Source organism: Parasteatoda tepidariorum, chromosome 12, assembly GCF_982258835.1.
Source record: "Parasteatoda tepidariorum strain Cologne lab strain chromosome 12, Ptep-v5.0, whole genome shotgun sequence".
NCBI lineage: Eukaryota > Metazoa > Arthropoda > Arachnida > Araneae > Theridiidae > Parasteatoda > Parasteatoda tepidariorum.
In genome coordinates, this window is record NC_141766.1 from 20,726,448 (window position 1) to 20,743,535 (window position 17,088).

Below are 17,088 nucleotides of genomic sequence, written 5' to 3' on the forward strand. Positions count from 1 at the left end.
TAGTACTATGATACTGAATTAATTTTTCTATTAAATTAAATTCTAAGAATATCCCAAAAATTATCCCAATATATATATATATATATATATATATATATATATATATATATATATATATATATATATATATATATATATATATATATATATATATATATATATATATATATATATATATATATATATATATATATATATATATATATATATTATCCTGACTATATTTTCACACTGCATAATATAAGTTAACAACAATTATTGTATTTATTTATATCTCGGCTATTTGAATCTAATGTATTTTGTAGCTTTAGGCTAGAAATAAAGCTATGCAAGGTCTTATATTTTTACAAAAAATAATCAATTGGGTATTTTATTCAAGTTTATAAGTATTGCTTTCAAGTAACAAATACAGCTTGAATTTTGACCTTCAAATGTTCTAATATTGAAATAAAAACTGTGTATCATGACTCAAAACTACTTTTTAAATGCAATTCAAGCAATTCTGCTCGAGTTGTTCAGTATTAAAATACATGTATGGAAACTCATCTTCACACTTCACTTATTTCGTATTCTCAAATGAAATCGAATTTCCTCTGAACAATTTTTCTTCTACAGTTTCAAAGTATTTTATTCTTTGTTTTCAATCAAGCATGAAAATGTTTCATCCATTATGAGAAGCTTTTCATTTGATGAATCCACCCAAGAACAAAATAATACATAATTGTAGTTTAAAACATTGTTGTCTTAAAAGTTTTATAGTAAACAATTTTAATGGAATAAAAAATAAATTGTTGTAAGTGCTGTACTTTAAGATGCAAAACTTATACTGTATAATTGCTACTAAGCTGATCCTCAAATACGGAGCAAATTTACTGTAACCTTAATGAAGTTTTGAGCTAAAAACTGATTCCATTTAAGTTGAACCATATTATCGGATAGCAAATTTTAAGAAGGACGATAATATATCGTTCTACTTAACACCATTCTAAAGTTGCAACCTGATATTATTGCTCATCGTGGTCCAAAATTTCTAACTGTATATATTTTATTATTTTCTTACGAAACTTTAAACTGCTGGAATTCATTTCTTTTTAACACTAAAAAGTATCAATGATTATTAATTTCGCAGTCAGCTGGTGCAACCAGAAAAAGTCACGCCTATCCACCCTATTCAAGTCCTATCTGTCGGATTCCAACAGTTTAAAACTGAACCAATATCTCTCCGATTACAGCAGTTTTAAATTGAACCAATATCTATCCGATTCCAGTAGTTTTAAATTGAATCAATATCTATTCGATCCCAAAAGTTTTAAATTGAACCAATATCTATCCGATTCCAGCAGTTTTAAATTGAGCATTATATATCCGATTCCAGCAGTTTCAAATTGAACCAATATCTATCCGATTCCAGAAGTTTTAAATTGAAGCAAAATATCGGATCATAAAGTTTAAGAAGTGTGATAATGTAGTTTTCTTAAATTTTGAAAACATTCTTTAAATCTAAACATGTGGATGTTCACTATAGACATTTTATAGATGCACAAGCTAAAGGTGAGATTTATTATCATTGATACTTTTAGTGTTAAAAAAGAAAAATATACCAGAAATATAAAGTTTTAGTATATAAATAGCAAAATATACATTATTAAAAATTTTGGAACATGGTCAACCATAACATTGTTTAAGTTGAACCATTTTATCGTACAGTAAAGCGACATGGCGTGACCAAGCTCAAAATAAAAAAATTAATAAGTTTATTAAAAAAACTCAAGGTATGTAACTTGTGGCTAGTCGAAAGCCGGCTTATTTTTTTTATTGTCAATATTATTATATTATTCTAACACTATTCCCCTATAAACTACGATGTTCAATTTTTTTTTTATTTAAGGTTATAATTTTTTAAGAAAAAAATATGCTTTTGGGCAAAGCGGGCAGGGCAAAACGGGTAGATACCCGCTTCGCCCTACCCGCAACCAGTAGAAGAGCCATTGACACCTCATGTGAAGCCTTTGGATATTAGACCGCTACCAAAACCTACTCCGATCAAAACTAGTCGTAAACATAAAACTGAAAGAGCTGAAGTCTTAACAAGTTCACCATTTAAAAATATGCGCATAGAAAAAAAAGGAAGAAAAGAAGAAACGTCTTAGTAACAATACTGCTGTTCAAAGAAATTAAAGAAATCTTCCTTCGACAAGTAAACCAGGTAAAACTAAAAAACAAAGAGCTTCATAGAAAAAAATTGTAGAAGAGTATTTTTGTCTTGTTTGTGGGGAGCCTTATGAGGACCCATCGCTAGAAGATTGAATTGAATGTGGAGATTGTAAAGACTGTGCTCATGAAGCTTGCTCAACTTATTCAGGAAGAGAGTCTTATTTTTGCGAACTACGTCAAGAATAACAAATCATAATTTGAGACTGATAAAATAAGTCTAAAATTGTTATTTAAATGTTATTTTTAACTTTTATTATACGTGTGATTAAGGTCTCATTATTAATGTTTAAGAAAATTAATATGCGCTTGTATTTGTAAAATCTATGGTGCTTACCCGCTTTGCCCGTACGGCTTACCCGCTTTAGGCCCCTTGTAGGGCAAAGCGGGTTTTTCAGTGTTTTTTATTTTTGATAATAAATAATCATAAAATTTAAAATAACGCAATAATAATTTTTTATTTTGAAGTTCAAGATCTCTCTTAAGAAATAAATTCAAAAACGCTGCGATAAAAGCCCAAAAAACTACAACTTTCGAAAGTTTATTGTTGACCTAACCGCTTTAGGCTACCCTCCACTGACTCTACACTGTCAAAAATTCCGAGCAACGTTACTCTAAAAATTGGTATTCATTTGCTGGCTACATAAAATCGAGCTCTATTTTACCATATTTTGGTACTTTCACTAGCTCCAAATGTCAAAAGAAGGTTGCACCAAAAGTAGGTGTTTTGGAGAAACAAAACACCTATTTACGTTTTTTTCTTTTATAAAAGCAGAGGTTGCACCATTATTAGGTATTTTTAAAGAGCTCAAATACAGGCCTAGACTGTTGCTATTTACCGTGACAAAACCATTTACCGTAAATAGATATTCTATGACATACCTCTAACCATTTTATACTCCAAATTTAAAAAGGGAACATAAAAGAAATGAACTTTAATGTATTAGAATAGAATATTTACCTGCATTAGTCGTCTCGATATACAGAGAACGATTTGTAAATAAAACATGACGTCGTAAGCAAATATCGTTCAGTTTACAATCACCGTCAAAGCTATGTGTCTTTTACCAAATTTTGGTAAAATCAATCATAATTCACAATTTATGGTGCAACTAAAATAAAATGATCTTTGATTTAACTGAACTTAGGGATAATGAGAAACTTTGCACCAAGTACTGGTTAAAGATTTAATGAGTCATTTTACAGTGTGTTAGAAACTTTGGCACGAACCATCATATCGTTTAAATTTGCTGCTTATTTATAATGGTGCAAAAAAGTTAAACCATATTATAAATTTTTTCAACTTTATTATTTGATACTATGGTTCAACTTAAAATCACTGGAATAAGCCTTTTGATCAATGGGACTTTGAAAGGACTGTGACTTAGGATGAAGGACTGGAACATTTTATAGATGCGCCAGCTATGTTGCGGGATTAATAATCATTGATACTATTAGAATTAAAAAAGAACACCATTTCAACATTTTATAGTTTTTCTATGAAAATAGCAAATATAAAAACAATAAGAAACGCTTATGCGTGATAAGCCTTCATATAATTTAAATTCACAGCAACATTAGAAAGGCGCTAAGTTGAGTCATCTTTAAGTTAGCAAATACATTGGTGTTCTCTTGGATCTATATCAATATTCAGCAGAATCTATATAAATATCTACATGAATATGTTCATCAATATCAATTTATTACATTTGAGAATTCGTTTACCTGTAAAAGCACTTCAAAATATTTTTGTACACATGTACAGAACACATATTATTTAGAAAACTATCAACAAAAAAAAAGAGATCGGGTTAGTATTAAACCTTAATCTTTATAACTTGAATCATTATATCATACAAATTCACCGCAACCTTATTAGAGTGTTATCACATTTCTATTCAAGTTAAACCATGGTACCGTATAACCAAGTTCAATAAGAATTAATTAATACGGTTATATGGCTCAATTTATAGAATTTTTTCAAAATTTAAGTAAAATATCTCTCAGTTGGCAAGAACATTGGTGTTTCCCTCTTGAATCTATATCAATATTCAGTTGTACTTATTATATCTGAGAATTTGTTTACCTGTAAAAGAACTTCAAAATATAATTGTACACATGTACAGGAGGCATATTATTTAGAACACAATTAAAAAAAATCTAGTTAGTTTAAGACCATAATCTTGGTAACTTGAATCCTTATATCATACAACTTCACCGCAACCTTATTAGGGTGTCACCACGTTTCTATTCAAGTTAAACCATAGTACTATGTAACCAATTTTCTTTAATTTTATATTATAACGGTCGTTGAACAGCCGTCCCAATTTTTTGAGTTTACGGACCAATGTTCAGCTCCGAAGACTTGTAATTTCGAACCCAATCCAGATGACAAGGGAACTCCTGGATCAGTACCCCCAGAGGTATAGATTTGTTATGGGAACTTGGAGGACTTGTGATCCCGACAATTTTAAAGTGCACCAGTCAGAGTTTAATACACTGTAAAAAATCTCGGTTAATGTTTATCCGATACTTGGTGCGAAGTTTCTAATTGCACCGAAAATTGGATAAATTAAAAATTATTTTATCTAGGTTGCACCATAAATTGGAAAATATGATCAAGAAATGCGTTTATGGCGCAATCGATTGCACCCAACTTTCGTACTATGACAGGCACGAGCTTTAACTGTGACCGATAACTTATTTTGTAGCTGTTGACAAGATGGACGATTTTGCTGTCGAAGCTTGCTATCGTCACATGCAAGTTGTTTTTGAAATTTTCTATTTTTTTTTGCAAGTGAGTAAACTTTTCTTAATTATTTGCATTATTTACAGTTCATTTCTTTCATAACATCTTTAAAAATTTTGTTGTCTGTTCTGAAAGTGTTAGCTTCAAATTCTTCTAGGAAACTGTATTCGTTGTATGAATAATTAAATATTTTAAAATCTACACTAGCTCTTTTTCCGTAAATAAGGCGATACAACTATTTTATGTACACAGAAACTGCAATACCGTATCTCAACATTAAGTGCAAGACAAATAAACTGCAAATGCGGCAATTGTTTGGCTAAAGGAGCATAGCTTTCCACCAAATTTACAGCCGGTGAAAATTTTCTAGGTTCGGGTTTTTAAATATTTCATTCTACCGAACAAAAAAAATCGCTTGTGCTTTCTGTTGGGATTAAAACTTTTTATCAATATCCATGCTTTTGTTTTGATTTTCATGTTCCATTTTGCTCATTTTCGTTTGTAATGTCACATAATTACACGAATTTCGGTCTATACATCCTAAAATGCTCTTGATGTAAAATTTTCAATGCGAATTATTCACCTCAAACCGTTGTCATGGAAACTAGATTTCTCTTTACGTTGGTTGAGCGCACGTGGTAGGAGAAAAACATAGTGGGTAATATTGGCGTTAAGGAAAACAAAGCGATATTTTTTTTTGAATTCGCCAAGAATATCTTACTGAAATTTAGAACAAAACACCAGTAAGGCCAAGATTTGTTTTTGAACATTTAGAAATAAGCCGATTTCTTATTATAAATTTTTTTTAAAAAATATATTTTATTATTAATGTTTTTCAACTAAGCGAGAATTTTTTCATATGAAACCAAATATTGTATTTAAAAAGTTAATAAATATATTTTTTTTATTAAATACAAATAAAAAAATACTCTGACGCTCATAGATACTCTGCTTTTGATTCTTATTTTTCGATGTCTTTTTTAATTTTTACTTATTTATTTTATTTTTTTGTCGATTTATGTATATTAATTTAGCCCACATTTGTGTTTCGTTAGGGAGGAAAAAGACAACATAACCATGAAATATTATCGAACGTTTTCATTGATTATCAAATATGTCACACGTATTCTTTATAATATTTACAGTTGTTTTTTTTAAATAATATTTTTTAAAAAGTTTCATTTTAATTATAGAAGTAAATGTTTTTTCTTCTGAAATATATCTGCTTCTATGAAACAAAAGACCTTTAGTTAAAAAGACAATCCTCACAAACAGTATACGCATATGTGGAGTTTTAATACTATCCACATAAATACTGCCTGTGTGTTAATCAGCAGCCAGATTCCACCCTCTTAGACTCAACACGAACTCTTTTAGTGCTCAATTGTTCAAGTTTAGTGTTCAATGCAAGTGATGATCAATTTGTTCATTTATTATTTTAACTGTTAACAGTTCCTTCAGCAAATTTTTTACTGGGAAGCTCTGCATAAACTTCAATTAACAATTTCTCAAGGGTAGAAAATCTATTTTGGTGCTTTCACGCATTTTAACAAAAATAATAATAATAAAATTTTAAAATATCAATATCTTTCTTTCCTTTCCGGGATCTTTGTGGGTGAAAGGAGGCTTAAGATGAAAATCCCCTCCCCCCCGTATAAATAGTTGGTCTCGAAATTTTTTTTTAGGTTTTTTAACATGAGAATTACAATTTCTCAATTTTTTTTTATATTGCATTTTAAAAATAGAAATTAAAATATGGCTTGCTTTGATTGATCTTTTTATGTTTTAAAAGACTGAGGATTCAAATTTTGTTTTTACTGTACATTTTATTAGCATAAATTACATTATTTTTAATCTTCTTTTATTAGCACAAAGGCACCAACAACTTCAATGATTTTAATTGAGAAAGAGACACAGGAAAAAATATTGTTATACCCATTGCCGAACCTATTGATAACAATATTTATTCTGCCAAAATTACCAGAATTCCAGAAGGTTATAAACAGTTCTTTCACACTTGAAAAGTACTAGTTTCAAGAACAGCTTACAAACAAGGAATTTGCATAGTTTCAAGCTTTGAAAATGAAGAACCTGTGTTTGGAAAAACAATTATTCTTTTGTCAATGGGCTCCCAAATTTTATTTGTGTGTAACCTTTTTAAATCTTGTTGTGTTTTTTACAATCAACTGAAAAATGTGATATAGTTAAAGTAATAGCACCAGAAAATCTATAATAATGAATATGGAATAAAAATATTGGTTTTTCTCAAATACTCACCATCATTTACTAATTTGTAAAAAAGAAAATTACAGTATTTTTTTCCAAACTGTGTGAAATTTTACTCTTTTTATCAAGTAGTAAATTATGCTTGCAAAAAAGTAATTTAGCTATATTGTAGATTTTAATTCAGATGTGGCAGAATGTATCTAGAAATTTAGTATCTTATTAAAATATAGAAAATTATTTTCAGATGTTCCCAACTTTCAAAACTCTAAACATTGAGGCATAACGATAATTTTTATTTCGAATTATTGTAAATTTAAAATAAGTTTGAATTGAATGCCCTCTCTTAGTAACAAAAACATACTATCTATTATATTTTTGAGTGAATATTTTGTATTTTTTTTTAATGAATGCTGTGATATGTATAAAAAGTATAATATATTTAAATTTTAAGATTTTGCTTAAAAATTATTACATTCTGTCTATGTATACAAATATCAAAGTGATTGTAAATGAATAAGTTATGTTTAAAATATTGATCTGTATATTTTTTGCTAATATTTCCAAGTTATTTCATTATTTTTACATTTTTTAATTTACTTCAAATTTAATATTTCCATACGCCAATGTAGTTAATATTAGAATGTTTCCTTAATTAGAGATTGGGGGTTAACCAATACAATATTTGTCTACTTTTTTGTATAAATTTTTATTTGTGAAAGTAATATTTTCATTTTTAAATAATAAAATAATTTCAAAATACATAGTGATAAGAATAGATACATAGTAATAGGAATTTGATTCAGCCTAAAATTAAATTTTTTTTTCTCTTTAAAACATTAACGGTATTCACTCTATAGCATCTGTTGGTGCTTTAAATGAAATGTAAAAAATAATTCAAATTTTATATATTAATTTGAAGGAAGGAAAAGTTCTTATATGAGCGAAAATATTTTTAAAGCACCAAAAAGCAGATAAAGTTAGCATCATTAATAAATATTTATAAAAAAAAGAGAAGATAATTTAAATCAAATTATAACTTAATTATTCAAATATATAATAATTAATAAAGCTACTTTTATTTTAGATGTGTTATATATATATATTTAATATATATATATATATATATATATATATATATATATATATATATATATATATATATATATATATATATATATATATATATATATTTAATATATATATATATATATATATATATATATATATATATTTAATATATATATATATATATATATATATATATATATATATATATATATATATATATATATATATTTAATATATATATATATATATATATATATATATATATATATATATATATATATATATTTAATATATATATATATATATATATATATATATATATATATATATATATATATATATATATATATATATATATATTTAATATATATACATATATATATATATATTTAATATATATACATATATATATATATATATATATATATTTAATATATATACATATATATATATATATATTTAATATATATACATATATATATATATTTAATATATATACATATATATATATATATATATATATATATATATATATATATATATATATATATATATATATATTACAAAACACATATAAAATGAAAATACTTTTATTAATTTTTATAGATTTAAATAATTAAATTATAATTTGATTTAAATTATCTCTTCTCTTTTTAATAAATATTTAATAATAATGCTCTCTTTCTCGACTTTTTGGCGCTTTAAAAATATTTAATAATGGTGCAACCTTCCTCGCTTTTAGTTCCCTTCAAAAATACCAAAATATGGTGCAACTTACCTCCATTTTTAGTTCCCTTCAAAACACTCATTTTTGGTGCAACCTTTCGCCGCTTTTAGGCTCTTTCAAAATTCCGATTTTTGGTGCAACCTTCTCTCGTTGTTTGGAGCTAGTGAAAGCACCAATCTATAGTAAAACTGAGCACGACTTTATGTAGCCAGCAAATGAATACCAATGTAAGGTGCAGCATAGCTCGAAATTTTTTACAGTGTACGCTGCGATTCTTCGGTCAGCTGGATTGGAACTCCCGTTCTCACAAACATGAGTCCAATGCATTACCAACCAGGCTATCCTGGCCCGTGGAACCAAGTTTGATAAAAATTAATTCATAAGGTTATGTGGCTCAATTTAGCACCTTATTAAAGTTGATAAAAATTTATATGATATTATAATTCAACACGCGCTCTTATTTTTTTTTTTTTTTTAAATTTCTTATTTTTTACCATGTGAACATAGATTTCCTAAGTATAACCAAAAATGTTAGCCTCAAAATATGTGCACAGTTGATCACAGAAAAAATTTTTTTTTTAGTTGTAATAAATTATTTTGCTTAATTAACTTCAATCTTAAAATAAAATAAAATTGTTTTCGATGCAAAGTTCCTATAACTTATATAAAGAACAAAATAATGCTATAAATTTGATCTAAGTTCCATTGTTCTTTTTTTTTTCTAGATACAAACTAGGCAAAAACCTATTACAACAAATATTTTGGTCCATTCACCCCCTCACCCCATACTTTTTTATTATTCCAAAGAAATAACAAGTTTGATTTTATTAAATAAGATGTACCACCTTCTAAAAAATACCACCTTTGTTAAAATTTAAATCGGTAGTATTGAATTCATCTGTATCACCTTGTAATAATTTATTTTACTTAATTAACTCCAACCTTAAAATAAAATAAAATTGTTTTCAATGAAAAATTCATGTAACTTACATAAAGAATAAAACAATAAATTTGTTCTAAGTTCCATTGTTCTTTATTTATTTTTCAGTTACAAGCTAGGCAAAAGCCTATTGCAGCAAACATTTTGCTTCGTTTTCCCACCACCCCCCTTTTTTTGTTATTCAGAAGGAATAACAAGTTTGGTTTTTATACATAGGTTGAAGCATAATAAATACCTCCTCTGTTAAAATCAAAATCTCCAGTATCGGATTCATCGGATTCCCCTATGTAGAACTTCGCTAATGGCCATTCAGTTGAACTGACTTCATCCGATTCCGATTCAAGACTCATTTCTCCAGATGCGAAAAACTTCTGTGTATCTATTGAACATCTACAACCAGAAGACAAATCACTCTCTTCATCTAGGAGACTTGGTAATGACTCATCTGAACATGGAATAATATTAATCGTTATCTTTTGTGGTTTTCCTGGAACGCAAGATTCAGAAGTTGATGATTTTCCAGAAGACAAACCTGCTTCATCGTCTTGATTGGTAGAAGCATCTTCAGAATAGTTTGATTCGATGTCTAAATCTGTGATTGGCGGTGATGGTCCACCATCGAGTCCGTGGTAAGCAACTCCCTCAAAACTAGCGGCTTCATCTTGAGTATCCTCTGAGATTGCTGCCTCTATACGATCCTTGGTCTGCATGAGTAAGTAAGTGACGCCTATAAGTAACGTCAAGAGAATGACCAAGTGAACGTAAGGAGATATGACCCTCATTCCTAGATAGATGCCAAAGCTTACCAGACATACCATGAGCAACAAGCGTTTTGCAACTGACAAAACCAACTTTTTAGTACACTTTCTTCGTAAATTCTCCATGAATAATCAACCTACAAAATAATGCTTACGTTAGAATCTAAATAGTTTTGTAAACACAAAGCAAACTCATTTCAAAAACATCTACTTTTAGTGTACGGATAAATAATAGACAAAGAGTACATCGACTTTGATTTATTGCAATGTAACCTGTTAAGTTGACCACCTCATAAAATATATTTATTTCAAAATATTGAAAGATAAAAAAATTAATTAAAATTATAAGAAAAATGTAAATTTATTTAATTAAAAAAAAGTTCAAAATTTTCTCTTCGAAGTCGTTTAAATTAAACTCGATTTGAATTTGACATAAATCCTTCACTCCAGGTTTGTACGCTATATAACATAAATTTGAGCAAACGTCATGAGACCACGTGATCATTTGCATTTTACAGACTTATAAGAACAGCAACTACACCCAACCCAGACGACACTAGAAAACCATACAAACTCTCTATTTTAGGATTATTTGTATATTTTTGAAAAAAATTTATAATAAGCAATATTTAAAAATTTAAAATAATAAATAAAGAATATTTCCCGATACTTTACACACACAGTTGTTAACTTTTCCGCTTATAACCGAAAAATTTATTCTCATGTTCAAAGTAAAAGCAAAAGGTATGCTTTATAATTTTATTCTTGATTTCAAAAAGTTGATATAAATGACAGTAACCATCATTTCCTTTAATTAGTTCAAACATATGTACAGAATGCGAGATATGAAATTTAATAGGTGTTGACGAAATTTAAAAAATGGTTGTTTATAGTTATCAAAGCAGTGGTTTTTAAGCAAACCAATCTCTATGTGTTAGTTTATAATTAAAAAAATGCATTTTACAAAGAGTGCAAATGTTGTCAGCTATGTTTATATAATCTGCCATATTTGACCACATAAAATAATAATTTTGGATACAGTAATCGACAAGCAATAAGAAACCAACCACCATACGTTTGTTTATAATTAAGTAAAATGTACTTTAAAAAGTGCCAATGTTGTCAACTATATTATGATCTACCATATTTGAGCACAAAAACAAATCGTTTTTGTGGTCAAATATGGCGGATCACGGTATATGGCAGATTCATAATATGGTAGTAAATATGGTAAATTCATAAATATAAATCGAGATCATCGAGTAAAACAAATCGAGTAATCGACAAGCAATAAGAAACCAATTACCATATATAAGCTAATAATTAAATAAGATGAACTTAAAAAATGCAAATGTTGTCAGCTATGTTTGCATAATCTGCCATATTTGACCACATAAACTAATAATTTTAGATATAGTAATTTACAAGCAATAAGAAACCAACCACCATACGCTAGTTTATAATTAAGTAAAATGTACTTTAAAAAGTGTTAATGTTGTCAACTATATTATGATCTACCATACTTGACCACAAAAACAAATCGTTTTTGTGGTCAAATATGGCGGATCATGGTATATGGTAGATTCATAACATGGTAGTAAATATGGTAGATTCATAAATATAAATCGAGATCATGGATTAAAACAAATCGAGTAATCGACAAGCAATAAGAAATCAATTACCATATATAAGCTTATAATTAAATAAGATGAACTTAAAAAATGCAAATGTTGTCAGCTATGTTTGCATAATCTGCCATATTTGACCACATAAACTAATAATTTTAGATATAGTAATTTACAAGCAATAAGAAACCAACCACCATACGTTAGTTTATAATTAAGTAAAATGTACTTTAAAAAGTGTTAATGTTGTCAACTATATTATGATCTACCATACTTGACCACAAAAACAAATCGTTTTTGTGGTCAAATATGGCGGATCATGGTATATGGTAGATTCATAAATATAAATCGAGATCATGGATTAAAACAAATCAAATAATCGACAAGCAATAAGAAATCAATTACCATATATAAGTTAATAATTAAATAAGATGAACTTAAAAATTGCAAATGTTGTCAGTTAGGCTTGCATAATCTGCCATATTTGACCACATAAACTAATAATTTTAGATATAGTAATTTACAAGCAATAAGAAACCAACCACCATACGTTAGTTTATAATTAAGTAAAATGTACTTTAAAAAGTGTTAATGTTGTCAACTATATTATGATCTACCATACTTGACCACAAAAACAAATCGTTTTTGTGATCAAATATGGCGGATCATGGTATATGGTAGATTCATAACATGGTAGTAAATATGGTAGATTCATAAATATAAATCGAGATCATGGATTAAAACAAATCGAGTAATCGACAAGCAATAAGAAATCAATTACCATATATAAGCTTATAATTAAATAAGATGAACTTAAAAAATGCAAATGTTGTCAGCTATGTTTGCATAATCTGCCATATTTGACCACATAAACTAATAATTTTAGATATAGTAATTTACAAGCAATAAGAAACCAACCACCATACGTTAGTTTATAATTAAGTAAAATGTACTTTAAAAAGTGTTAATGTTGTCAACTATATTATGATCTACCATACTTGACCACAAAAACAAATCGTTTTTGTGGTCAAATATGGCGGATCATGGTATATGGTAGATTCATAAATATAAATCGAGATCATGGATTAAAACAAATCAAATAATCGACAAGCAATAAGAAATCAATTACCATATATAAGTTAATAATTAAATAAGATGAACTTAAAAATTGCAAATGTTGTCAGTTATGCTTGCATAATCTGCCATATTTGACCACATAAACTAATAATTTTAGATATAGTAATTTACAAGCAATAAGAAACCAACCACCATACGTTAGTTTATAATTAAGTAAAATGTACTTTAAAAAGTGTTAATGTTGTCAACTATATTATGATCTACCATACTTGACCACAAAAACAAATCGTTTTTGTGATCAAATATGGCGGATCATGGTATATGGTAGATTCATAACATGGTAGTAAATATGGTAGATTCATAAATATAAATCGAGATCATGGATTAAAACAAATCGAGTAATCGACAAGCAATAAGAAATCAATTACCATATATAAGCTTATAATTAAATAAGATGAACTTAAAAAATGCAAATGTTGTCAGCTATGTTTGCATAATCTGCCATATTTGACCACATAAACTAATAATTTTAGATATAGTAATTTACAAGCAATAAGAAACCAACCACCATACGTTAGTTTATAATTAAGTAAAATGTACTTTAAAAAGTGTTAATGTTGTCAACTATATTATGATCTACCATACTTGACCACAAAAACAAATCGTTTTTGTGGTCAAATATGGCGGATCATGGTATATGGTAGATTCATAAATATAAATCGAGATCATGGATTAAAACAAATCAAATAATCGACAAGCAATAAGAAATCAATTACCATATATAAGTTAATAATTAAATAAGATGAACTTAAAAATTGCAAATGTTGTCAGTTATGCTTGCATAATCTGCCATATTTGACCACATAAACTAATAATTTTAGATATAGTAATTTACAAGCAATAAGAAACCAACCACCATACGTTAGTTTATAATTAAGTAAAATGTACTTTAAAAAGTGTTAATGTTGTCAACTATATTATGATCTACCATATTTGACCACAAAAACAAATCGTTTTTGTGGTCAAATATGGCGGATCATGGTATATGGTAGATTCATAATATGGTAGATTCATAAATATAAATCGAGATCATCGATTAAAACAAATCGAGTAATCGACAAGCAATAAGAAATCAATTACCATATATAAGTTTATAATTAAATAAGATGAACTTAAAAAATGCAAATGTTGTCAGGTACATTTTGATCCACCATTTTTGACCACAAAAACTTTTCATTTTTAATATAGCTATTGACAATCCAAGAAACACCAACTACCATATGTTAGTTTAAAATTAAATAAAATGTACTTTAAAAATGCAAATGTTTGCCATGTTTGCATAGTTTGACATTTTTGTCATGAAAATAAATCGTTTTCACATAGTAATTGACTAGCAACAAAATAAAACAACCATTTGGCACTTAATAATTAGGGGAAGCGTACTTAAAAAAATGCAAAATTTCACAGCCATGTTTCTAATCTGACAAATTAACAAAAAAAAAATTATCGTTTTTCATATAAACAATAGAAATTCAATCAGCATATGTTAGTTCGTAATGAACATATGGTGTAAAATAATCCATAATCTAACATTATAAATATTAGTAATTACTACATCTTAATACTTCAAACTCATAAGTATATATGTAAATGAATATATATAAAATAATGAATTTATATAAGAAAAGTACTTACAGATGGCGAATATCAATCAGAAGGCAATTAGAACCAATTCAAAACAAAGCACCTTCAAATTTGAAATTTAGGAAAATAGTGATAATTTTCTAAAAAAATGGCGTATATTAAAGGGTGATTTCTAATACGTGTATGTAATTGATTGGTGGTACAACCTAGTCGGCAGTTTAGTTTAAACTAATTGAAAGCGTTAAACAAGTACGTAAATCAACGTCGAGGGATTTCTAGGAATTAGCCGAAAAATCATCGCAAATGCTATTGTTTCGGTCACGAAGTGTTTATTTTACCTATTTTCAATTTTTTTACTGGTTAAAAAGCACCTTTGTTTTACTTCAAAATATATTAAGGGATCATCTATAAATATCATGTTCCAAAATGACATAAAATACAACTCCTTCTATAATAACGTCTTGCCATATTTTTTATATTGAACTCGTCCCTGTGGTGATTCGATTTAAAAGAAATGCCCGCTTTATTCAAAAGGTTTAAAAATATATAAATATTAATGTAATAGAACTCTCTATTTTTATTGCATTTTAACTACATTTCTACGTTTAATATTAAATATTTGGTTTATGTAAAATATTTTGTTTAGCATAAAATTACTCTATTTTTTTTATTTTCTATTTGGTAGGTTGGTATTATATTTACGTCACACTAGAGCTGAAAAATAGGCTATGGAGACGGTCCGAAAAACATTCCAGAGGAAGCCCCGAAGAGACATGCCATCACAATTTTGATCCTCTACAGAGGGGATGCCTCCCCTATTTCGGTAGACCGACGACCTGTGCGACCTTATTGCATTTTAAATACATTTCTACTTTTAATATAAAGTATGGAGATGGTCTGGGAAACATTACAGAGAATGCTCCGAAGAGACATGCCATCACACTTTTGATCCTCTGAAGAGGGGATGACTCCCCCGTTTTGGTAGACCGCCGACCTGAGCGACCTTATTGCATTTTAACTACATTTCTGCTTTTAATATAAAATATGGAGACGGTCTGGGAAACATTACAGAGGATGATCCGAAGAGACATGCCATCACAATTCTGATCCTCTGCAGAGGGGATAGTTCCCCGTTTTAGTAGTCCAACGACCTGCGCGTTTAGTCGAGCAATTACTGATTATATCCTCTACTAAAAAATATTTTCTTTTAAAGAAACGCCTTTTTTTTCTTTTTTTTCATTTGTTTTTTTCTCATATGCACAAATTTGTTTTTTTCCTTTTGTACCAAAATGCTCAATAAAGCGCCTTTTTTCCTGCCTATATGGAGATCAGAGTAGGCTATATGAGATAAAATTAACTGTCATTTTTATCTCATATAGCCTATTATGTCTGTCAATAATGTATTAATTACTCAAGCAATTCTCCAGGTGCAACCCACAACCTCAATATCCTTTAATTGTTTTGAGAAGTATATAAACATATTTAAATATTGTGCCACGTTTTGAGCCCTTTAATTCGTCTATAATAATTTCCTTCAGTATAGCGCTATAATATGTAATAACAAAATACCTGACCAAATTTGAATATTGTATGTTAATATTAAAGGCAGATATAGGACCGTGTATATATACAATATATGAGCATTAATTTCTCCTTTTTAACGCTTTAAAGCGCAATTAGAAATATATGCATACATACTTGCATATTATGCCACATTATGGGCTTCGTAATCTGTGTATAATTAATTTCTTTCATTCAATTGTAAAATATGTTATAATACAATACCTGGTTGAGTTTGAATATTATAGGTTAACATTAAGGGGAGATATAGGCCCATATATGTATGCAGTAAATAAGCAACAATTTCTTCATTATTCGCTATTTAACGCACTTTTAAATATATACATACTTAAATATTGTGCCTCATCGGGAGCACTCTAATTTGTCTATAATAATATCCTTTGGTATGGTACTATAGTATGTTATAATATATAATACCTGACAAAGTTTGAATATTGTAGGTTAATATTAAAGACAGATATGAAATATATAGGTATAAGTAC

General features: G+C 27.9%; 1 protein-coding gene across 1 annotated transcript; it reads right to left on the reverse strand.

Annotated features, from left to right (window-relative positions):
• Positions 1–10,010: 10,010 nt before the first annotated feature.
• LOC139427225 (uncharacterized) lies at positions 10,011–15,191 on the reverse strand. The gene is made up of 2 exons (XM_071188190.2): positions 15,077–15,191; positions 10,011–10,816 (listed from the first exon to the last, which is right to left on the reverse strand). The coding sequence occupies exon 2, from the start codon at positions 10,803–10,805 to the stop codon at positions 10,128–10,130; it is 678 nt and encodes a 225-aa protein (XP_071044291.2). The 5' UTR covers positions 10,806–10,816; positions 15,077–15,191; the 3' UTR covers positions 10,011–10,127.
• Between the last annotated feature and the right edge of the window lie 1,897 nt (positions 15,192–17,088).